The sequence below is a fragment of the Ursus maritimus genome, unplaced genomic scaffold (assembly GCF_017311325.1).
Source record: "Ursus maritimus isolate PB19 unplaced genomic scaffold, ASM1731132v1 scaffold_12, whole genome shotgun sequence".
Lineage (NCBI taxonomy): Eukaryota > Metazoa > Chordata > Mammalia > Carnivora > Ursidae > Ursus > Ursus maritimus.
In genome coordinates, this window is record NW_024423564.1 from 64,160,848 (window position 1) to 64,184,276 (window position 23,429).

At 43.8% G+C, this 23,429-nt stretch overlaps 1 protein-coding gene across 2 annotated transcripts in view; it reads right to left on the reverse strand.

Annotated features, from left to right (window-relative positions):
• Positions 1–6,175: 6,175 nt before the first annotated feature.
• Positions 6,176–23,429, reverse strand: part of ELAVL4 (ELAV like RNA binding protein 4) — an 88,867-nt gene continuing 71,613 nt past the window's right edge. The window contains exons 4-7 of one of the 2 annotated variants that reach the window (XM_008699229.2): positions 14,756–14,909; positions 12,857–13,082; positions 11,203–11,241; positions 6,176–8,024 (exon numbers count right to left, since the gene is read on the reverse strand). In XM_008699229.2, coding sequence (XP_008697451.1) covers positions 7,697–8,024; positions 11,203–11,241; positions 12,857–13,082; positions 14,756–14,909 — 747 coding nt within the window. In that variant the 3' untranslated portion in view covers positions 6,176–7,696. Of the gene's footprint in view, positions 8,067–11,202; positions 11,242–12,856; positions 13,083–14,755; positions 14,910–23,429 lie in introns of both variants that reach the window. The other variant, XM_008699230.2, reaches the window with a different exon arrangement.

Below are 23,429 nucleotides of genomic sequence, written 5' to 3' on the forward strand. Positions count from 1 at the left end.
CAGGCACCCGCCAAACCCACTTCCCTTGCCAAAGGGTCTAGCCCAAGCTCCTTTCCTCTGGGGATCTTTCTGGCTTACAGTTTAATTCTTACTCCTGTTGACCCTTGAACGCAGAAGTTTGAATTGGCAGTGTCCACTTATGCATGGATTTTTTTATAGCACAGTAAATGTATTTTCTTTTGCCTATGATTTTCTTAATAACATTTTCTTTTCTCTGGCTTATTTTATTGTAAGAATACAGTAGATAACACATGTAGCATACAAAATATGTGTTGATTGTGTGTTATCAGTAAGGCTTCTGGTCAACATAGGCTATTAGTACTTAAGTCTTTGGGGAGTTGAAAATTATAGATGGATTTTTGACTATGTGGTGGTCGGTGCCTCTAGGCCCCATGTTGTTCAAGGGTCTTCTTCAAGGGCCAGGAACTTGACATGTTTTCTCTCTCATCCTTCCTTATCTGATCAGGAATCTCAGAGACATGAAACAATTTACCTAGGGATCCAAACCTAGAACTTTCTTTCATTAGACTTGCTGTCCTTCTACCAGCCCACACTCTCTTTCCATTCTGGGTTCCAAAATACTGTTTCAGTCCCTGCAAATTTTCCAAATTTCTTGTAATTCTCTTTCCAGCACAGAAACTACCTGGCATGGCTAAATAATTGCTTCATGTGTCTTGTCTTTGTAACAAAATTCTAAATTTCCTTTCCTTTGCTTGGTTGTTTCCTGTCATTACCCACTGCACAGTGCCATGCACAAAATAGGTGGAAGAAAAAAGTGCTGAATATGTTTATCACCGTGTCCCCTAACTCAGTGCCTGGCATGTGGCAAGTGTCCAGAGTAGGGATTTTAGTGTAGATGAGGCTTAGGCTGGGTCTCCCACCCCCAGCCTGCCAGACCTCACAGGTAGGTGGGTGTGCAACAAATGGTGGTATCACACTGAAAGGCCATCGGTGTGGTTTAGTGGAAAGACATTGCATTGGAGCCAGACAACATGGGTGTAAATTCCAATTCTGCGACACGCTGTAAAACCTTGGCCAAGATACTTAATGTCTCTGAGCCTGTTTTGTCAGATGTAAAATAGGAATTATATTACCTGCCTCCTAGGAATGTTCTAAGGATTCAGAGGCAATACAGATAGTAAAAGGAGCTCTCCTCATGGTGATACTGTTCACACAGTGTCTTGGGAGACTTGGAGGGCCAGCTCCAAGGGCGGCTGAGTTGGCTTGTAAACATTTCCTACCTCATGGTACCATCCTCAGCTCTTTTCTACCTTATTGACTTTTGGTGGTTTAAATAGACTTGTCAATGAAATTTTCATTTTTTTTTTTTTAAGATTTTATTATTTATTCGACAGAGATAGAGACAGCCAGCGAGAGAGGGAACACAAGCAGGGGGAGTGGGAGAGGAAGAAGCAGGCTCATAGCGGAGGAGCCTGATGTGGGGCTTGATCCCACAACGCCGGGATCACGCCCTAAGCTGAAGGCAGACGCCCAACCACTGTGCCACCCAGGCGCCCCTGAAATTTTCATTTTTAAACGCTATTGCTCATCAGTATTTAAAAACTCTGATTTTTAGTTTTTCCTTGCCAATTTGCTTGTAAACCAATGTTATTGGATCTGTTTTTCCTTTAAAGATTTGGGGATTAGCCCCAGGCACAATGCATTAATGTTATTTCCCTTGTTCCTTATATAACAGGACTCATCTCTACCTTTAATTGAAGTAAAGACCATTTGGTAATTGTTTTGGCTCTAATTATGATAGAATTGGCTCATAGCCAGGGTGGTATAACTGGGGGCTTTGGGGTCAGGCAGATCTGGGTTTGAATTCTGTTTTTACCACCTACCTGCTTGCACAAGATAACAAATCTCTCCAACTCTCTTTTTGCTCTATTTAAAGGAGGATGCTACTCCTGAGTTGGTAGAAGGACCAAATGCTAAATGTGTAGTGTCTGGCATATCGGAAAGATAATAAATGCTAGTGCTCTTTCTAGAAATAATCTCTTAAACCTCAAGGACTTTGGTGGAAACTGTTTAAAATAATTACATGGTATCCTGGAGTGCCATGTGAATCTACTTTGCATTTGAACCACTAGTAGATTAAGCCGGACTTGCATAGGGAAACCTTCCTGTAATTAACCTGGTGTTGGGTGATTTTAAGCCAGTTTTCATTCTGCTGCAGAAACAAAAAAGATGAGACTGAAGGAATGCTATTCCTTTAATTGAAGGAACACTTTTATGTTCTCAGGTCTATTTTAATCTTAAGTGCCGATTATGCATCATTCTCTCCTGTTAACAGACACTTCTGTAAGTGATCTGCACGGAGAGAAATATGGTTCTTACATAAATACTGTACCATGAGAAATTATCTTATTACTTAATATGCCAAAAAGCTAATAAGATAAAGGAATGGTACGAGTCATTTTTGGACAATATTAAAACTTGATTTTAGCTCATGGAAATAAAATGTAATTTCCTTTTATTATTCTCTTTTCCAGGAGAACAAAGGCAGTGGAGGGTGTAGGGATATTATACAGCTGTGTTCCATGAGCTCTTCTCGAGGCTGTGGAATGAATCCAGGCAGGATGGCCTCAAATTAAGATTTTAATGACTCTTCCATTTAGAAAACACACTCTTGCTGTTAATGAAGCCTTGTCAGGTATGATTTTTGAATTTGCAAGTGAAAGTGAAACACCCCATTTCCTATTCAGTTGTACCAATGCTCGCCTCTGTGTGTTTGCATGTGTATGTCGGTTAAAGAACAAACACACAGCACCTACAGAGAGTAAGGGTAAAACAATTTGAAGAACTGTTTCCTGAGTCACCTATGGTGAAGGGCGATGAAGTGCCACGTTTTGACAAGGTTAAGGTAGCCAGACACAAATACTGACTGCCTAGGGGCCCCATGAGACTTGTGAGTTTCAAATGTGCTTTTAAATGTTGTTCTCTGGGATTTAAGTGTTTAATTTACACATGAACAAATAACGACCGATCGTGATGAAAGAAACTTAAACAGGATCCACGTTGGTAAAATCTGCTGGCTGCAACTAACATTTGGTCACTGTTTGATCTTCCCTGTCAGATCCAGGTAGTTTAGACGCTGGTGGTGACAACGTGGGATGGTTACAGACACAAGCACATGGTCTTTTGTGCTCTTTTCTTCCTATCAGTTTGACAGAAACAACACTAAGTAAATGCCTTTGGCCTTCCCTGGCATGCAATTTTTCATCCAAGCAAAACATAACGTACCTAGGACGGAAAAGAAACGTAATAATCTCTGCATTCTTGTGATTTGTTAAAACTTTCCCACAAACACCTACAGAAACTATATAATGTTTGCCTGGAGATTTAAGGCAACGGGCTTCCACTCACAGCAAGATGAATTTTTTATTAGATGTTAGGCAGACATGTTATGCTGATGTTGGGAAGTGTTACCAAGAGAGTGTATGTAGAATGGCCTGTTATGGATGTTTTACAGACCTAGTTAAACACCTACAGCCATTTGTGAAACTTCCAGTGTCGATCTGTTGGAAGCTGGGGAGTGAACGCTAGGAACTGGTAAGATTCCACCAACTTCTAATATTCCAAAATAATGTATCCATTTGTTTAAAGTGCACTAAAACGACACCTTAAAGGATCAGGGGTGGTGATGATTAGTGACAACTCTTGTAGGTTTAGGGGTAACATTTTTAGACCCTTATATACACGTTTGTGAAGCTCCGCTATTCCTGGAGGCAGCTATGAATTTCTCCATTTTTTCTGCAGCAAAGGAACATAGGGGCTTGTCTTTAAATAAAACTAAAATAAGAACTTTTAAGTTCAACTATGTGAAGTTCAGGCTGACTTAGTTTTAATATTTAGCTTGGTTAATTAAATCCCATTCTTTGCCCTGAATTTAATTATCCCAACCATTGAGGTAATTTAATATAATAATAAAAAAAGGGGCTAATGAGAAATGGAAGAGACTCTGACTATTCCTTCATCTGGCTCCGTGGGAGCATTTCTTCTGCAAGTGTCAGTTTATGGATGGTGATGGTTTATGGGGTATTATGAATTTTCAATTAGTGAGAAAATGGAAACGAAAGACAGACAGTAGATCATCAATGAGTGATCGTATCAGGAAATCCCTAAAAAGCTCATCTGTAAAGTTCAGGGCATATTTTAATTTGACTTCATGATACCTTAGGCATTTTGTTCCCCCCCTCAGTTGAGCTTAAAATCCATGTTTTTTTATACATGGATTTTATAAGTATAAGTCCTCTGCTTAGGGTTTCTATTGAAAGGTAAGAAAGTCAAATATTTGCTAACTTCTACACAAAAATGAATGCTAAAATAAAAAGGTGACCTTTTCTTGTGTAGCTGTCACTTCTGATGCAAACGGTCTGTTTCCTTAATACCGCCCAAGCTCTACAATCTCAAGGCTGGGGTGCTGTGCAGAAGAATCAGACTGGGATTCAAATCCCAGCTGGAAACTTGCTAGCTGTTCCAAGTTACTTAATCTCATTGCACCTCAGTCTTGCCATCTGTGAAATGAGGATAGTGCTATCCACTTCTCCCAGATTGCTGGAGAACAAAGTGAGAGACCGTAGAGGGCACCACACAGCCTGACAATAGATGCTCTGCTAATAGGGACTTCCTTCTTCTGAATAAGTCACAAATATGCTTATAAAGGAAGAACAGACGCTAATGTATCATAATGCCGCACATAATGCCAAATGTGCCAGCTTGTTATCAATCACGGCAGTGTTCCTCACTTTAAAGTACCAGTGATTCACCTGGGGATCTGGTTAAATATAGATTTGCATTCACCCCGAGATTCTGCATTTTAACACGCTCCCAGATGGCGCAGATACTGCCGGCTGGAGCCCACACTTCTAGTTGTATGGAACTCGGGCAATGACTTTTGAATCCTGAATTGACTTTGAGAGACTGGGTTAAGGTGCAAAACACAATTTTACTCTCCTTTTTTTTTTTTGGCGTTTGTTTAATGATAAAATTATTGGGGAAACCTGAAGATGCTACACAAAAAAGTTTGAATGAACACATTTAAAAATCTGGGAAGCTCAAATCCATTCTACACACTTTCATTTATTGTCTGGACAGATAAAGTACAAATAATTCAAACACAACAAGGTTATGAAAAAAAAAACATTTACAATACTTTCCCTCAGAAATCATCTAAACTAGCAAGATTAACATGAAGCCATTCATTATAACTAAAGTATACAACTGCCTGGTCCTAAGATTTTTTTTCCTTTTTTTTTCCCCCAAGAGTGAACACATTATAGAGAAGAGATTTTGGCATGCCTTTCCCACTAATGCTTAGCAAATGCATCAAAACTTTGCCAGCAAACTGCGTTCATTCATAGCAGGTGATGTAAAAAGTTTTCCCTGAATGTTGAACGAGTGTTCTCTGAACTGAAATCTGGTGTTTGTTTGTTTCAAAACCGAAAAGAGGAAAAAAAAACAGAAAAAAAATTTAAAGGAGGAGTCTATGATGCAGCCTTGGTTTTCGTTATCTGTCTACCACTACGACGACTACTACAAAGTTTGCCTCTTCAGTGTGAAAACAACAGTTCTGTCTACATGCACTTAGTGGGTTCAGCATGGGAAAAAACGCACAAAATAAGCACAAGTTATAAATAACCATAACGTTTTATTACCATTAAGACTAAACTTGTATTGAAAAGATTTTATATAACAAGACAAGAAAAGCAATAGCAAATTTAACTATCAACTAGATTATGCATAGCGAGTAACTGTTTCTATTACCCAGGGAAGAGCATGAACCCTTGTATTTTTTTGTTTTGTTTTTGTTTTAAATAGATAACCGTACAAAGCACAAACATACTAGAATGATCAGTGCACTGGACGTGGGAGAATGCTCCCTCAGTCATTTTGTTCCCTTAGCTCTGTTTTGTTTTCCCCAGTCTGAATTACATTAAAATAAAGACCCAGTTGTTTTTATTTTTCTACTGTGCAGTAAGAAAAAATATTCACAACAAACATGACAATATATCAAACAATAGTTCTACACAAGTTACCTTGATACCTCTTTAACTGTCACTTAAATATCATAAGAAAACATTTTAAGACATATACAAACAAAACTAGCCAAGTGTTACAACTTATAATAAATTAACCCAAAGAAAAAATAACTTTATATATATATATTTATATTGTATATACACATACACACACAACAGAATGACACAATAATATGCTTCTTCCCATAGTTTAAGTAAACAAATAAGTAGTCTAGCCAATCTAGCTATATTTGATCTCGGCCATAGGCATCATCACATCGGCGATTAAATAAATAAGTGTTTCAAGCAACATAAACAGTGTTTCAAATGTACCAACACAGCCCAATTCTATCAGCATGGGCTACAAAGTGAATTTGAAAATTCCTTAATGAATTTAAAGCAAATGTATCTTTTGTTTTCCTCTCCTAAACACATTACATTTAACTATGATACTAAGATATGTAAATAATTTCGTAGCACCTACTGCTCAAACTAAGGAAGTTTTAGATCAAAAGGAAAATTAATCTTTTTAATTTTTGTTCTGCTGACATCCCATACTGATGACTTAAAGAAAAACTGTCTTTCAACTCATCTCCTTGCTTTTGGGTTTTGACTGTGGGGAACTGTGGTACCCTGGGTAGAACGAACACTCCTTTCCCCTAGTAATTAATAATTGTTTTTTTATTATTATTACATGCTATGAAAAGATATGAAGATCATCTGTTTATAGCCCATCCTTCAAAAAACAGTCTACGAATCCAGTTTAAAACACACATCTTGATCTCTAAAAAGTTACCAGTGCAGTATGAACGCGACAAAGTTGTCAATTTCCCCTAAATTAGCCAGTCAAAATATTTTTTTCTCAAATCCAGATTCTCTTGTAAAAATTCTTTATATTTTATAAAAATAGATTTTTCTTGAAACCCATTTTCAGCAAAGAGACCACCTCTTTGGCAACAATGTTAATGTTATTAAATTGTTAATGTCATCAGGTATCCCCCTTGCCCCCATCCCCTAACAGAAGACTGTTTTTAGTTCACATGATATAAAAGAAAAAAGGAAAAATAAAAAAATTTGCAAAAGTTTTTTTTTTCATTTTTGCAATTTTTATTATTCCTCTTTAATTTGTGTGGGGGTTTTTTACCAATCTGATTGGATCAACTTTTTTGACAAAAAAGAAAAATCTTTTTTTTCTTTCTTTGAATCCCATTACTTTGTAAAAATTGTTTTATTTTTATTATTTTTTTTTGTTTTTTGTTTTTCTTCTTCAAATGAGCGAATGGTCATCTTAAAAAGACCCACCTTCAAGGAAGGTAGTAAAGTTAGCTGGCTGGGTTAAAATCCCTGCACATCGCTATCTATGTATATTATATTCAACAACGACAGCTATGAAAGAACATTCAATGCATCAAAGGTATTTTTTTGTATTTTTTTTCTTTTTTTCTAAGCATTATAAAATCCTTTCCTGGTACACCTCAGGATAATCCAATGTTTTAATACTTAGGCAACACTGGCTTATAAAGTCCATGGTTGAATATAAGCCTCGAAAAGTTTGTTTCTCTCTCTTTTGTGTGTGTGCGGGTGTATGTGTTTGTGTGTGTGTGTGTGTGTGCGCACGTGTGTTTTGTTCGTATATATTTATATATATATTTTAATAAGTAAGGATGGGAAATTCAGGACTTGTGGGCTTTGTTGGTTTTAAAGGAAACTTGCAACACTCGGTCTCCTAGGCGGTACCCGTTGAGGCTGGCAATGGCCATGGCCGCCTCGTCATAGTTGGTCATGGTGACAAAGCCGAATCCCTTGCACTTGTTGGTGTTGAAGTCGCGGATGACCTTGACGTTGTTCACTGCGCCGAAGGGGCCAAAGAGCTGCCAGAGGACACTCTCGTCGGAATCAGGAGACAGGTTGTAGACAAAGATGCACCAGCCTGTTCCCGTATGACCAGGGATGTTCATTCCCACAAGGCTTGTCATCCCGTCAATGGTGATTGGGGAGAACCTGGGGGGACAGGCAGAAGGGGGGACTGGTCCAGACATCAGTCTGACCACGGATAACACACAGATGCACAGACACAGACATGGGGCAGAGGGCTGAGTGAGTGTTTGCAGGACAGTCTTCCGGGTTTAAAAACCAAAATGCAAAAACTAATGTCGGTGGCATTTTTTCTGAATGGAATGGCTAAACTGGCTAAGGCCCATATATGCCAAGAGAAAGCCTAGGTCAATTCCTAATAACCATAAGGAACTCCCAGAGCAAGGCTCTATCATACTTCTACCACAGTATGTGGTCATAGGGCATCCCATCTGGACCCTTATCCTCCCTCCCCCCACAACAGGCAGTAAGCTCTGGGGAGGAGGGGCTCTATTTCATTCATCCTGTTGCTCTACTTATTTATTCAGTGGGGCACATACGGGAATATCACAGACACAGTGACACATAGAAAATACTCAATAAATACTTATCGATTGCATAAGTGAATAGCACTGCTGGATATCAGTGCTTGGGAAATTTTATTTATTTTTCAAGGCAGATTAGGGGATGGCCCTAGGAGTGCTCAAGTCTACCATCTTTGCAGTCCCCTGACTTATGGTTGTCAAAGATCTCTTCGTATTTTGAGGAGAGAGACACATGAGAATGAACAGACATAGCTTGTTATTAATCAGATGGGTGGCTCATGATTCATTTAGCATCTATTCAGAGGAGTTCCCCCCAAACCTCCAAGCAATAATAATGATGTATCACTCCTTGATGCTATGTTATCTGGAATTCATTTCTAAGCATCACAGGAGTGAGACTTCAAGTGGTTTGTGCATTTATATGTCTTAAATTAGAAAAGCTGAAAACTGTTATTTGCCCCATTACAACTACTTTTGTATTAGGCTTTGAAATCTCAGTTTTCATGTTATCTTGAAAAGGAAAACAACCCTTCAGATTCTATTCACTGTCTGATAAAATATATCCATGTGTGATTCATAATGGATGCATCGGATTAGGTTACCAGTGCCTACAGCAGAAAAATATTTGTTAACATTTTGTTTTCTATCAAACATGTACAGGCAACTGGGCCCTATCCATTGACTAATGTCTTGGTTTTCATGTGGTTGGGTTATGGTATTTTATTTCTGAAAAAGGGGAGGAGGAGGAAGCAAAAACTGGAGAGAGAATGGGGTGAAGTGTTATCTAGGACTTTTGGTTGTTGTTTTGGTTTGTTTTTTGGTTTTTAGAGAGGGAGGAGGGGCAGAGGGAGAGAGAGAATCCTAAGCAGGCTCCATGCCCAGAGCGTAGCCCGATGCGGGGCTCCATCTCACCACCCTGAGATCATGACCTGAGCCAAAATCAAGAGTCAGATGCTTAACTGACTGAGCCGCCCAGGCACCCCTCGGGGCGTTTTAAAAATGAGCAAATATTCTTGGAGATTTGAAAGTCCTAGGAAAGAACAGTTCTGCCTCTAACTAGAATTTAGATAATCAAATGGCTGCTGAAGATACGCTAAACATAACAACTCAACAGGTGCTAATTTGGGCATTATATTCGCTAAGTCAATCTTCTCTCCTGCTTGAAAACAAGTAACAAGACAGAACCAAAACTCATCATGGGAGGGATTCTTAGGAGGGCAAATCCATGTCTATGATTTCATTATTTCTGAAGACTGTCTTCTCAACCTTCTCTCCTCCAACTGAGTGAACCGACTCCTTTCAGTTTAAAAGTAGAGAACAGTGAGGTATTTGTTTTAGGGCCAAAGTCAGGAGCCAGCAAAGACGTTTCAAGCAGTCTCAACTCTAGCTGGTAATGCCCCCCTGGAGCACTTTGGTAGGAAGGAGTCTGGACCCACATCTGGGTGTAACAAGAAAACAGAATGCTGTTATGGACTAGTGATGTCTGCCCCGAGTGGGGACCAGCCTCCTCTGTGCCCTCTCTGGCCTTAGCGTGCAGAAGCATCCCCGCACGCTTGGTGCCCTGAAGGTAGACGGGAGCAGAGGCCAGAGGTGGGAAAAATGTAAAAGTGGGAGTGGGAAGAGGCAGGCAGTGTGCCCGACATGAGGGAGTAATTCCCAGTTACCCTCACTCGTGCCAGGCTTGAGACTGGAGAGGCTGGTGCTCGGCTAGCGAAGCCGGCAGGCCAGCTACTCCCTCCACTGTGTGCCAGGTTCCAGAGTCGGGGTACTTACCACGCGTGGCCATGTGGTGAGGCACTGCCCATACGGGGAGTGTGACTGGGGCTATTAAAGACCACATGTCTTTGCTGACTGTAGGGAGGGGAATTGAAGTGTGCAGCTCTACCGAGCAGGGTGATGAAGATGCTATGTCCCTAGCAGCCCAGTGCAGCTTAGCAAAAGCACGCATGGGAATCTCACAGACACAGTGACATAACGCACTCAACTTCCCGAGATTCAGCTTTCAGACTAGGTCTGGACCACTCTTGTGACTGCATTCAGAGAGCCCCACAAACTGTAATTCTATTTGAGCCCCAACCCCACAGAAAGGCTTTACATGAAAGGAACTGCAAGTTTAACACATAATACATGTATAACCAAGGGAGGATCTATAATAACTGTTAAAACCTGTAACAAAAGAAACCCCTGGTTGAGGTGCACACAGATACGCTTCTTTGTCAGGCTGTGCGCTGAAATGCACACTGAGGTGGGGGTGGGAGTCAGCAGGTCATCCACACGTTTATTCATGCTTTGGCCAGAGCTGGTAGTCCAAAATCTAATTTTTCCACTGACAATCATAAGATTGTCAACCATGATTAGCAAAATGTTCTAATTTTGATTTGCTGGAATCTGCCCTCTTAACTGAATCTTGGCATTGCTAATGCAAAACAGTTGCTCTGCAAGTTTGCAAAATCAGCTGGCAAAGAGTAGGAGCCTTCTCCCTTAGGGGAGCCGTCCAGAGAACCAGATTATCAAGGGCTTGGTAGCTGTGGCACCTGAACCATAGGAGGAGCCCACCTGCAAATAAAAGAAAAAGTGAAACACACAAACACACTTTGTGTGCCCTAAAAGAAACAAAACCAACTGAGGTCTGAAATTAAAATTAAGAATTTGACATGCTGGTGGAGGAAAAAGGAAGAATTAAAAAAAAAAAAGTAAAGTTAGTGAATTAAAAAAAAAAAAATTTCTAGCCCCAGTCTGTGCCAACACGGACATCTGGCAATCTGTGGAGTTTTAATTACCTCTTTACGCCATAGGCCATATTAAGCAAATTGTCCAGCCTGCAAAGAGAAGGAGGGTCTCTGGGTTAATGCCTCACAGATGGCAAGATCGCTCAATGGAACTATTAATAAGAATGCTCCATTTTCAAAGAAGAAAAGCTCAACAACTTTCCCCAATGCTTAGGAGTCTCTCCACGGTAGTTTCCCCCCTTTCTGCCTCCAACTATGAGTAATTCATGTTCAGGTCAATGCTAGAGTTTAAAGCAAGTGTGTAATGAAGCTCCCTTTCTTTCAAGGTCTGAATTAATCCCACACCCCCCTCCTCTTAGAACATTTGTATGGATTTCATTTTGTATTGTGTGTGAAGTTGTTAAAAGGGGGCAGCTTCTTAAGTTGTTCACCTTTTATTGCAATTCACCTTTTATTGCAATTAAACTTGTGAATGAAAGGAATACACGTGTGTGCACAATGCGTATCAGAATGGATCTATTCTCTTAGTCTAGCTACATTAACTAAATCTTACCACACACATTTTTTGGGGAAGGAGGAGTTTGAGGGTTAAGGTTTTTTTTTTTTTTTATAATTAGCTTACTATTTACAACCTGAAAGCTCCTCCTAGCAAATTGCCATTACGTTATAATCTCCCTCATGTTCAGTATTTTACTTGGGGACAAGCTATTCACACCATGGGGCAGTAGTAACCATAGTTTCCACCATTAGAAGCCTGCTGGAAAGGCTTTTTACATAAATACTGCATGTGCTCTCACACAAAATAAAAATTAGATGACTTGGACTCTTCATGAAATCATTAACCCTTTCAAATTCCCAGGACATGGGAGGATGCTACGAAGGCTGATTTTCCTCCTCCTCAGGGCCAGATGGAGGGCCTACTATCTTTCCATGTGATGTTTGAAAAGGAGGAAAAAAAAAGCCCTTTTCATTAAAGGGCAGTTGGGACATGGGTGGAATAAGAGAATTTTTTAGAGTTATGATGGCTGTGTCAAGAATGTTCTTATCTCTTGTACAATAAAGGCACTCCAAACCTGACTTTGGAGTGAAACCTGCCTTTCAGAAATGTCCCTGGAGAAGGGAAGTCCCCATTGCACTGGGAGGGTTGGGTGCCTGAAGGAAACACTAACAACGCTTAGAACAATCTTCCTTCTTGCCTTTCCAGAATATGCTGACTTAACAGAGTGAAGTTAACACAAAAGAGAGTACCTACCCTACAGAGTTTCCTGGAGAAGAAAGGGGAGGCCAGGCCAAACCACTCTCCCCGGCAAGGATCTGATTCCTGGCCTACACTTCTCTTCGACTTTATTAAAAGCCCCTCCCTCAGCCTTAAGTCTAAGCTGTTGAATGTGGTCACTTATTTGTGATGAACTCTTGTTGAAATGGAAGCTTCTGGTTTGGTTAAATGTAAGAATTTTGTTTTAATCCAAAAATCTGAAGTTTAACCACAGACACAGCGGTAAGTGGAAAGGGGGCTTGGAAGAGCATCTGGTCCAACCTCTTCATGTCACAGCAGTGGAAACTGAGGCCCGGTGGGGAGGTTCACACAGTGACTCCTGGGGTGGAGGTTCTTACGCTTGCCCCATCTTTCAGGGCTGTGGGTTTCCCTGGCCCTCGCCCAGCTCTACTCGTGTAGCAGCGCCCGTTCCCCCAGGGGTGTGCCTACCTGAACCTCTGGGCCTGGTGGTGAAGCGGGCCAGGGTAGCGCCGGTTGGGGGACTGGTAGAGCTGGGACAGCAGGGCCTGGCTGGACTTCTGGCTGGGGTTGTTGGCAAACTTCACAGTAATCGGTTCCGTAGCACCGCTGGGCTTCTGGCCATTCAGCCCTTTGATGGCTTCTTCTGCCTCGATTCTCTTATCAAACCGGATGAATCCCACCCCTCTGGACACTCCTGGGGAAAGAGAAAGAGCCTTCATAAAAAGTGAACAAACCAAACGGGTAAACATCTCTGGGAAGAGATGGGCTGGGCCCCAGGGGTATTCTGTGGCGAGTCAGCCCACTGGTGGGGCTGGTCCCTGGCCCCACCAGTGGGCTGACTCTGGCTCCCCACATGTGTCTCACCCATCAAAATGCACCTGCCTGTGCTTCTGCCATCACGGCTCTGAACAGGGGACACCCACCCACTGAACACAGGTACCGCTCACATCCATTCCAGCCTCTACCACCACCTGCTCAGTGCTCGTCTCTTTCTAGTTGCTGTAACCCATCACCCACTGTCCAGTTTCTAGTCCTACAATGCACCCTCCACACCTAGTGACTATGTAATCTATTTGACAAGCAAACTCTGACCACATGACACCCTTTAAATACATTTTTCATAACTTTGCCATTTTTTACCTTGTGCATGGTACCGGGTGTTCCTCATTGCCCCCCACTCCACACAGAATAACAAACAACCCCCCCCCAACAAAAACCCTTTCCATGGCTCCACGTTGCATACAGATGAAGTCAGGCTTCTTAGCATGGCATTTAATGCTCCTGGTGATGTGGCCCCAAATCCCCTGTTGAGCCTCATGCCAGCCACCCTTGAACTGCCACATATCCCTTCAACAGGTTGTGCTCCTCCTCGACTCCATGCCTTACCATATGTCCTCTCCACCTATTCTACAGGATACATCATATCCACCTAGAATTCTCTATCCCTCCTTTGTGCCAGATAACTGCAAGTCATCCTCCAAAACCCTGCTCAAACATCACCTCCTTGACGGAGCCCTCAACAACAATCCCCGCCTGGCACAGCACACCTCCTGCTGAGCTCCCGTGGGACACCGGACAGCCCCTCGCAGGTGCTCACCACATTGGAGTCCTGCGCCTCCTCATCCCTGGTCCCCAGTGTCCCTCTGCACGGTGTCTGGGGACTAGAGCTGGCTTCAGGAAGGGTTTGTTGCATGAGCTGAATGATAAATACATGCTAAACTGCTCTCGGGGGTGGGGGTGTTTTGAACTGGGATCAAATGTGGAGCAGGTGAAAACATTTTGTCATTAAAAATGCAACCCAGGGTACCTTACATTTCTTACTGAGAGGTGGCGGTTGCCTTTCTTTATGATGGACAAAGTACTGCAGTCGCAGGCCCTGGCTCATGTCCCTGCACTGCTACTAACTAGCCGGGCAGAAGTCAGATCCCCACCTTGGACCTCTCTTTTCTCGTATGTAAAATGAGACAGCATGAGGTTTCCTCTAGCTCCATGATGCTCTCCCTGGGGCTGGAGCTCTAACACAGGTTCTTCTCACAGACAAAACTAATGTTACTTAGTTGGGGGTTGAAAGAGACTTTGAAGGTCATTCAGTCCCACTCACAACCTGATGCCTGAATCCTCTTTATAGCCCTGCCAAGTGGTTTAGCTGCTGCTGGAACAGTTCCCATGATGGAGATCTACCTCTAAGGCCCATTTTAAATGCGGGCATTTGACTGATAAGAAGTCTTTCTCCTAAGTCAAAAATCTGTCTACACATGACCCATATCCTTTACCCTAAGTAACCATTATCTCTCTGCTCCTGTGGGTCACAGGGCACTGGCTGTGGCATTGAGACACAAGGAAAGAAATGACAAAGAAACACTTAACCTGTGACTTGATCAACCAGGATTCGAGAGGTGATGATACGGCCATATTGCGAGAAAAGCTGCTCCAGTTCCTTCTGGGTCATGGTTTTGGGAAGGCCGCTAACGTAGAGGTTAGCATCCCTGATTGAGGCAGAGCTCGGACGGGCATATGAGACCTAGGGAAAGGCAAGAGGAGCTGAATCCATTATAGCAACACCCTCCAAGGAGAGGCTGAGTCAACAGCTGAGATGGCAGCCCCTCGTCTATCATTCTACCTCATGGTGTCAGTTTAAATAACTCAGTAGTTCAGACTCTCAGCTACTCTTGTAACAGTAATGAGAATCAGGTGAACAGCAATAGAGGCACAAAAGGAGAGTTGACGATAACTTAAAACAAATGCACAGATAAGGGTCTCTAAGTGCAGAACAAAATAGCTACTGTATGGCAGCTGTTAAATGCAGAACTGCCCACGCATGGAGTTCTGAAGATTTACCTCCTGGATGTGGGTGTATAGATGATTTACTGTATCCAACACATAATAATCTTTGGATAAACCAAAAAAAAAAACCTCCATGAAATTCTGCTCTGCAGATTTCTCTCCTTGTCACCCTCCCCACCCCCAAGCCCTTCGTCTTCAACACATTAGAGTGACCAGGTTCTCTGCGAGCTTTTTATGTCCCATCCTTTGTGTCGTTCCAATCTGCTCCCACAAGGTCTGCACTCGCTGAATGACAAAGTGCTGGTGAAATGGGGCTTCGTGAACATCTGCTTGTGAAACTGGATCTGTGACCTTGTCGTAACATCTGCAGAACCAGTTGCCTTCTAACTTTGAGGAGGAGCAGAGAAAACCACAATCAACAAAATGAGGGCAGGGGGGAAAGGAGGGAGGGAGAGGGCAGGGGGAGAAAGAAGCAAGTCTCATGGACGGTTATAATAAGTTCGACTTTGTAAATTTGTCCTCCCAGATCTCTCGACTGCTTTTTTTTTCCCCCAAAAAGCTAACACAGAAGTGTAAACAGATCTGAAATTCCATCTGCAAGCAGCCAAATCTGTAGCAGTACACATAAGCAAAGCAAACCCCAGCAGTCATTAATTTTAGACTTTCATTTACTTATTTATTTTTTAAGAAAACAACATCAGACATTTGAAATATAATTTACAGCTAGTCTAACAAAAGCACTTTCCTGCTAAAGCTATTTCTGGGGCGGTTATGGCTCAGAATAGATGATGAAAACAGTCATTTCAGAGCACATCTGACAACGTTGGACAGGAAGGGACCTATATGCCTTGGCATTTTTCAGTTGGGAGTTTTATTTAATCCATATAACCAATTTACGAGGCCTACTAAGACCACAGGGGTGAGCGAGTGTGTGCTGCACACACACAGAAGTATGTGTACAGAAGAAAGTGTACGTGTTAAACCGGACCCTTGGAATCAAGAACTAGACGTCGAGGAGTGAAGCAGACCTTGCATCTGAGAATGGGTCTGGCGGTGGATGTAGCAAAGAGGAATGAAGGCTGAGCAGACTGCTCACTTTTGGCACTCCTTCCCTCTCCAGGACAGAGATGCCGAGTCCCTTTATGGGTTCCACACTGAAAAATAGATGTTGACTCAACAGATAAAATGATTTGAGTGATGAATCTGGCTCTCTGGTCTCCTCCTGCTGATGGAGCGTGCTGGCCTATCTGCAGTATCTACCTCTTCCAGAAACTCAGGGGTGGCCTCTGTAGGCTCTTTTCCAGCACAGGGCTGACATGCAAAGGGACCTTTACATGGCCAGTCCCTGCGGCGTGGGAGCTGAAGGACTGAGAGTCTTACATGACTATCTGGACAGAGCATCAGTCCACATAAGGCTCTCCTACCCTATCCTTTAAGGAACAAAGTCTTTTAGGTTATAACCTAGCAGAACTATTTTTTAGGCTAGAGAAGGGAGTGGGAGGGAGAAGGAAATAACGTTGTAGTGATATGTTCATGGTAATAAGAGTTACCCCTGACTCACCCCTGCCAATTATTAGACAAATTAATTATCTGAGTGACATTTGTGCTGCCCCAAAACATAGCTTCCTAATTCTATGTCTTAGCTTGTGGGGAAAATTTTACCACCTACTTTCGCAGGCCCTCATCCTATTCTCCTTTAAGGTCTAGCTCCAATGCCATCTTCTCTAGGCAGCTTTCCCTGATCTTACCCCCTCCTAAAAATCCACCTAGTAGGGCTCTCAATGAACTTCACCTATGGTACTTAACCCATTCTGACCTTGATTCACCATCTTCCTATCTAGCCTGCTGATCATCTAGTTTGCTGATCTCCTTGTGGTCATGGTGTGTGTGTGTGTGTGTGTGTGTGTCTTATTAATCTTTGTGGCTCTAGCTCCCAGCACAGAGTCTGATACCTGCAGAATGCTCAACACCTATGGAAAGAATAAATGAACACACCCGCAGAACATAATGAATGATGTCGGCCTTAATGACTCTTCAGGGCTAACTGCAGCTTGGATTCCTCCACTTAGGGGGATCACCAAGAGTTCAGTACCCAGAATCATAGGTGTGTTTCCATATTAAGCTAAGAGCTAAGGGACCGGTTTCCTATTCCCCAGTGTCTGGGGTTTGAAGGACTGAAAGAAGACTGTTCCATGACTAGACATCACCTAGAAGCCTTCTCTTAGCAAACATTTCCTGAGGATCTACTATGAACCAGGCACAGTGCTGTGTGCTGGGGATGCACAACAAGCAAGAACAAGGAGTGGTCTTTTGCTGTAAAGGATGTCCAAGTGGGGACAACCGACAACACACAGGAGGTACTTAATAAACATGAGTCAAATGCAAGAATGGTACACATATGGACCGATTATCACAATGCCCCAAGATGTGTGCTATTCTAGGGCTATATCGCTGGGACTGGAACACAAAGAAGGGGAGACTAATATCCCTTTCAGTCAAGGGTTAAAAGGGCCAGGAAGAAGACAGAGCTAAGGTGAGACTGACGGTGAGACAGGTGTGTGATGGTGTCAGGGAATGGTCGGCCTAATGATAGCCCTCCTCTGCTGTGAGGACAAATAAGATGATGAAAGTCAAGAGCTTAGTGCAGTGCCTGCTTGACACCCAATAAATGTGCAAGGGCTAGTAATGACCTTGATACCCGATGGTCTGGGCAGCCAGAGCTGGGGGAGGGTGTGGGCTGGGGACAGACCTGCTAGGAAAAGGAGCTGGCACCGGAAGGTCAATGACGGAACCAAAACCGTTTCCCCAAACCTCGTCCAGGAAGAATTACTGCCCCGGATCACAGCCACGAGCAATAACAAGTCCCTAAGCTGAACAGTAGCACTTTGATCATTCACCAAACCTAACTCTCGCTTAGTTTTTCTCCTTGACTTGGAGCCTTAAGTCTCCTGTTCTCTTAGTCTCCTGTCCAGGAAATCTGTAGAAGTGGGTGTGGGCAAAAATGACAGAAAAGGGATCGCCCCACGTTTAATATCCAAATGCTCTTTTCAAGTGTCCTCATTCATTTATGAAAGCCCGAGTGAATAGAGGTGTACGGCACATCGTTACACTAAAACATTTCTCAGAAATGATCCACTTCTAGCCCCGGCAGAGAGCCAGCCACTAAACCAGTGGCCTAGAGCCCAGGGCTTCCAATGCTGAAGGCAGAGCCCTAGAGAATCCCATGCCTCAGGCCACCAGGATCCTACTCACTTCATTCATCCAGGATCTCTGAAGACAAGACTGGCATTTCTAGGCCGGCACCGATCTTGCTCGAGCTCAGCAAGAGCGGGAGTGTGGAAGCTACTCCTCTCTCTCTAGGTAAGGGTGGCTCACAGCCAGGTGACTTCACGAATGATCTTGATGAAAGATGTGTAGACTCTCCAAACTCCCCATCCCTGCAGGCTTACTCTAGCCTCAGCCTCTGCAAGACTGACAGTACAGTGTGGGGTGTATGAGCCCCAACTGTGGGCTGGCTCTGGCACTCACTAGCTGTGTGACCTTGGGCAAGTAATTTGATTTTGATCAATCTCAGCTCCTCTACTGGTATGAAGAGAGACAATTTTCTCTTGGTGAGCTATTGTAAAGAACTGAGATATAGATTTAATGTGTATAGCACATGCCTAGAATTTGGTAGCTATTTAGAAAATATTATTATGTGACAAGTACTACAGGCTTTTGTGGGCCGGTGTGGGACTCTAGCCCCCGTTGGGACACACCTTTCAATTTTACCACACAAGCAAACATAAGGTATACCACCAGCGAGCACCTACAGAGGCACCAGTGTCCGCCTCCATCAGCCTGGTGGAGTCTGGGTTATCCTTTACTACTTCACTGCCATGAATTTCCTCTAGCACATTCCCACAGATTCCACTGTACTTCCCAGTTTCCACAGAGTACTTTCCATTTTCCAAAGTGACTTCATAAGGCTGTGCTCAGTGATTCTCACCAAGGTGGTACAGCAGGCATCGGCATTCATCACTCACGGGGCAGCGGGAGTAGGGCTGGGGCTGCCCCTCCCCCACAGCGCTCACAGCCAGGGGTCGGCCTGGGCAGGGTGGGAGGAGCAGCACAGCCTGGAGAAAAATGTTTCCGGTGTCCTCTGGCAACACCTCACCGGCCCCCGCCCCCCACCGCCTAACCTGCTGTGGTGCTTGGTACAGAAAAGGGAGAGGACTTGGAAAGCATGATAAGGGCTTGGTTTTGGGTGCTGGGAGACTGGTAAGATAAGAAAATACATCCTTCTCCGCCTTGGGAAGGTGCTCCTTTAATCGAATACTGGCATTAGAGGATGAGAGTTTGTTCATTCCTCCCCTTCCTGAACACTTCCTGTCTGGCAGGCCCTGTGCTGGGTGCTGGTGGAGCCTCTGCTTCGAGGACCCCATAGTCCAGTGAGGAAGTGAGCAAATAAATAAAGAGTGCAGTACAGAGGGCTGCTCCTGGCAAGGGGTTCGTGTCCCACTCCCAGTGTTAGCTTCCATGTGGAGGGAGCCCCCGGAGTAGCAGTCTAGGCCTCAGTCTTCCCTCACCTCCTCCTCTCCAGGGAAGAGTGGAGGGACCACTCCGAACAGGCTTCAATAAGGGCAATGGGCAGCCCCTGCCTGCTTCCTCCCTTCTGGCAGCCAGATGCCAGCTGGAAGCGCACTCTCTGTTCCAGGCTCTGTACTGTGGGAGCAGGCTCTGCTCTCATATGGGGAGGCCTGTGGCGTCCGTAGCACCTATGACGGGGCTGTTAGTCTGTCCAAGTGCAGGGTTCTGTGTCAGGAAGCCCATTGTGTTCAAGAAATCCATCCGGGACATAATCTGTAATAAAGGCGACCTTAGGATTTAATACACTTTTCTTTTTTGTCTTATGTCTCACTTGGTTTACAGCCAGGATGTGGGAAACAAGGGCATCACTTGTTAGACCCCTTCGAATTACAAGAAGGATCTCTATCATTGACTGGATGTTTTCATGGGCTAGGCATTCTATTCACCAAACTGCTAATCTCTACAACCGTGGTTCATGGTAAGTGGAAGTAAAGGTGACAGGTGCCACTGGTGATCCCAGCAGAAAGCACTATCCTGGAAATCTGCTTCACAGAAACTTGGTGCTGGAAGTGGCCTCAGAAGTTCTGGGCTAGATCCCCAGCAGTTGGCCACCCGCCTTCCACGTTACACAGGAAGCTCACTACTCCATGAGGCACCGTCCCCATCACTGGCCGTCGCTGATTACTGGCAAGCTCATCCTTCTACTGAGTTTCAAACGTGTCTCTTCTACAGCTTCCATCCTTCTCCTACTTCTATTCTAGCTCCACACACTAGGAGCACCCTTCCCGTTCACATCACCCCTTATCTTGTGGGCTTCTCTCACTGATAGGTGCTTGTTAGAGCATCAGGCAACTGTATCTTGAGACAGGCCACTCCAAGGAATTTCTCGTTTATGTTACTTTAACTGACACATCATCTATTCTGGAATGGAAAAGAGACAAAGGTTAAGAGCAAGGGCTTTGGGGCTAGAAAGATATGGATTTAAATCCTGACTACTTACTAGCTGTGTAAGCTTGGGGTAAGTCACTTAACCTTTCTGAGCTGTATCGCTTGAATAACATAGTCTAGAAGTTTTCTAGCAGAGCGCTTGGAGCATTAAACAAGCTAATGCATGTAAGATTTCTAGGTACCACGGGGGTGCGTGGATGGCTCAGTCGGTTAAGCAACTGACTCTTAATTTCAGCTCAGGTCATGATCTCAGGGTCATGAGATCAAGCCCTGGGTTCAAGCTCTGTGCTGAGAAGGGAGTCTGCTTGAGATTCTCTCCTTCTTCCCCTGCCCCTCACCCTACTATCTCTCTATGTCTCTCTCTCAAACAAATAAGTAAATCTTAAAAAAAGGTTTCTATGCACTATGCCTGGCACACAGGGAGTGCTCAATAAATAGCCGCTTTGATATAACTGCTATGGCCTTATGTGAGATGCTGGGGGTACAGAGATGAATTCAACAGTCCCAGACATGTAGAACGATTAGTCTAGCAGAGGAGACACACATAGAGACCTATCATTGCAGAAGATCAGGCTGCAGATTTTCCCCAATCTGTTGTAACACCCTACTCTCTGAGTGAGCACAATCTCCCCAGAGCATACAGATCCCAGGGGGGATATTCATTCCAAAGAGCCCAGGAGAATGGCAGCAGAGAACAGACTCTGGCGCTGCCAGGGCCTTCGAGGAGCAAACCCTTGCAGGTAGCTCTGATCCCACCTCCAGGAGCAGGGAGAGAAGAAAGAAGCCAGCTGGCTCCTAGAAACAACATCTTTGATTGTGAGGATCGGCTTACCCTGTGCCTGTGGCTGCAGGCCTGCCCACAGGCAGAACAGGTGTCTGCTTATGTGGCCCCATTCCTCCTACTTTCCCCCACCTGTCACCTGATACATGATATTCTTTTATCAGGGGCAAGACCCGATGGTGATGTTTCTAATGAGCCCCGCTGGTGCCACTTCTCCCTGCTCAAAACCTTCAGTGGTTCTCCAGCACCTTGTGATGGATGTTCAAATCCCTCATTTGAGCATTCAAGGCCCTCCGGGATCTGGGCCAGCTTCTCATCGCCTGCTAACTCTCCATGCACCTTGTGCCACAGTTCAAATTTAAAAAGGTCAGTTTTCTGAATATGCACTTAACGTTTCTACTTTTGTCTTTGTTCTTGCTATTTGTTCATCATCATGTCAAAATGAACCCCTGCCCATCCCTACAGACCGGGCCTGAATGCTGCCTCCTCCAGGAGGCCCAGGCACGAATTACTGCTGTGTCCTTGAACTCTATAGATGATACACATTTCCATGGCAACAGCTATCACAATGCCTCCATCATGGAGTTGAAGAGTATCCAAGAATATCACGAGAGTATCTGGCATAAAGTAGGCTGGATAAATACTTCTTAAAAAAAAAATGGGTGTGGTGATCTATTCATATGTTTACAACTTCAACAAAGTCCATTAAATTACCAACGGGCCTTACTTAGCACAAGGATCTCTGCATCTGTCTAGTGGTCCCCAGAAGATAGAGATGTGCTGAAGGTTTCATGGCCTGGTTGGTGGAAGAGCTGGTCTCAGACTCAGTCTTCTCACTAAACTACACCCCCTGATTCCTGCTTTATGGTAGACTGGTAAGGTGACTGCAGCCACCTGGGAGCCCCATTATACTTCCCACTATACAAAGCCTCTATATATACTGCTTGAGGTTTAATAAGACTCAAGACTCTTTACTTTTTCAGTGCATCTTTGAAGCATGTACATCTCTGAAACATGCAGATGGGAAAAAGTCTTCCCCTTTCATGTAATTTTCACCTCGGGGTACCCTATTCACTTTTTTCTTCATTCTGGGGAGCCTTACTTGAGCAACGCACTATGAACTATGATGACCCAGAAGGGAGATGTTATTCGTTCCATTTTCTGGATGACAAACTCTGGCTCAGGGAGATCAAGTACTTGTCCAAGGTCACATAGCCAAACTAAGACAAAGCTGGATATGACTCCAAGTTGTGGGATCTTTCCACTATATCAGGCTAACGTGGACAGTGAAATAAAAGCTGCGTGCTTGGCACAAATGGCTACTTTCCCTGGAAAACTACCAAGCTGAAAAGATCACGCTATCATATTTTATTAGACTGTTAGAGCTGGAAGATACCATTTTGCAGATGAAGAAATGCACCCAGAGAAGTTAAGTAAGTTGCCCAAGGTCATCCTGGTTTCTGACAGAGCTGGGACTTGACTGACTCTTCATCGTAACTCAGAGCTCTTTTGAATGGACAACAAAGTGGAAGGGAAGTGGGACTGGCTCTATGATCTTGGACAGACCAGCTGATTTGCCCTGGGGCTTCATGATAGCCACGGAGAAGGCATTCTTCATTCCCCACAGCCACTGATGTTTTAGGCCAGCACTGTCCAACAGAACTTTCTGGGATCATGAAAACGTTCTAGATTGGTGCTGTTCGATGGTGGCCACTAGCTACATGTGGCTACTGAGCACTTCAAATGTACCTAGCATGACTGAAGAACTGAACTTTTTATCTTACTTCATTTTAATTAATTTAAATTCTAATGTAAAAAGCCATATGTAGCTAGTGCTACACTGGACAGAACAGTCTGATGCCCAGAAACCACACAAAAATACAGAATCTCAGAGCTCAAGGGATGTTCAGGTCAGACTCCAGTGTGGTGTAAGAATCTCTTCTGTGTCACCCCCGATGA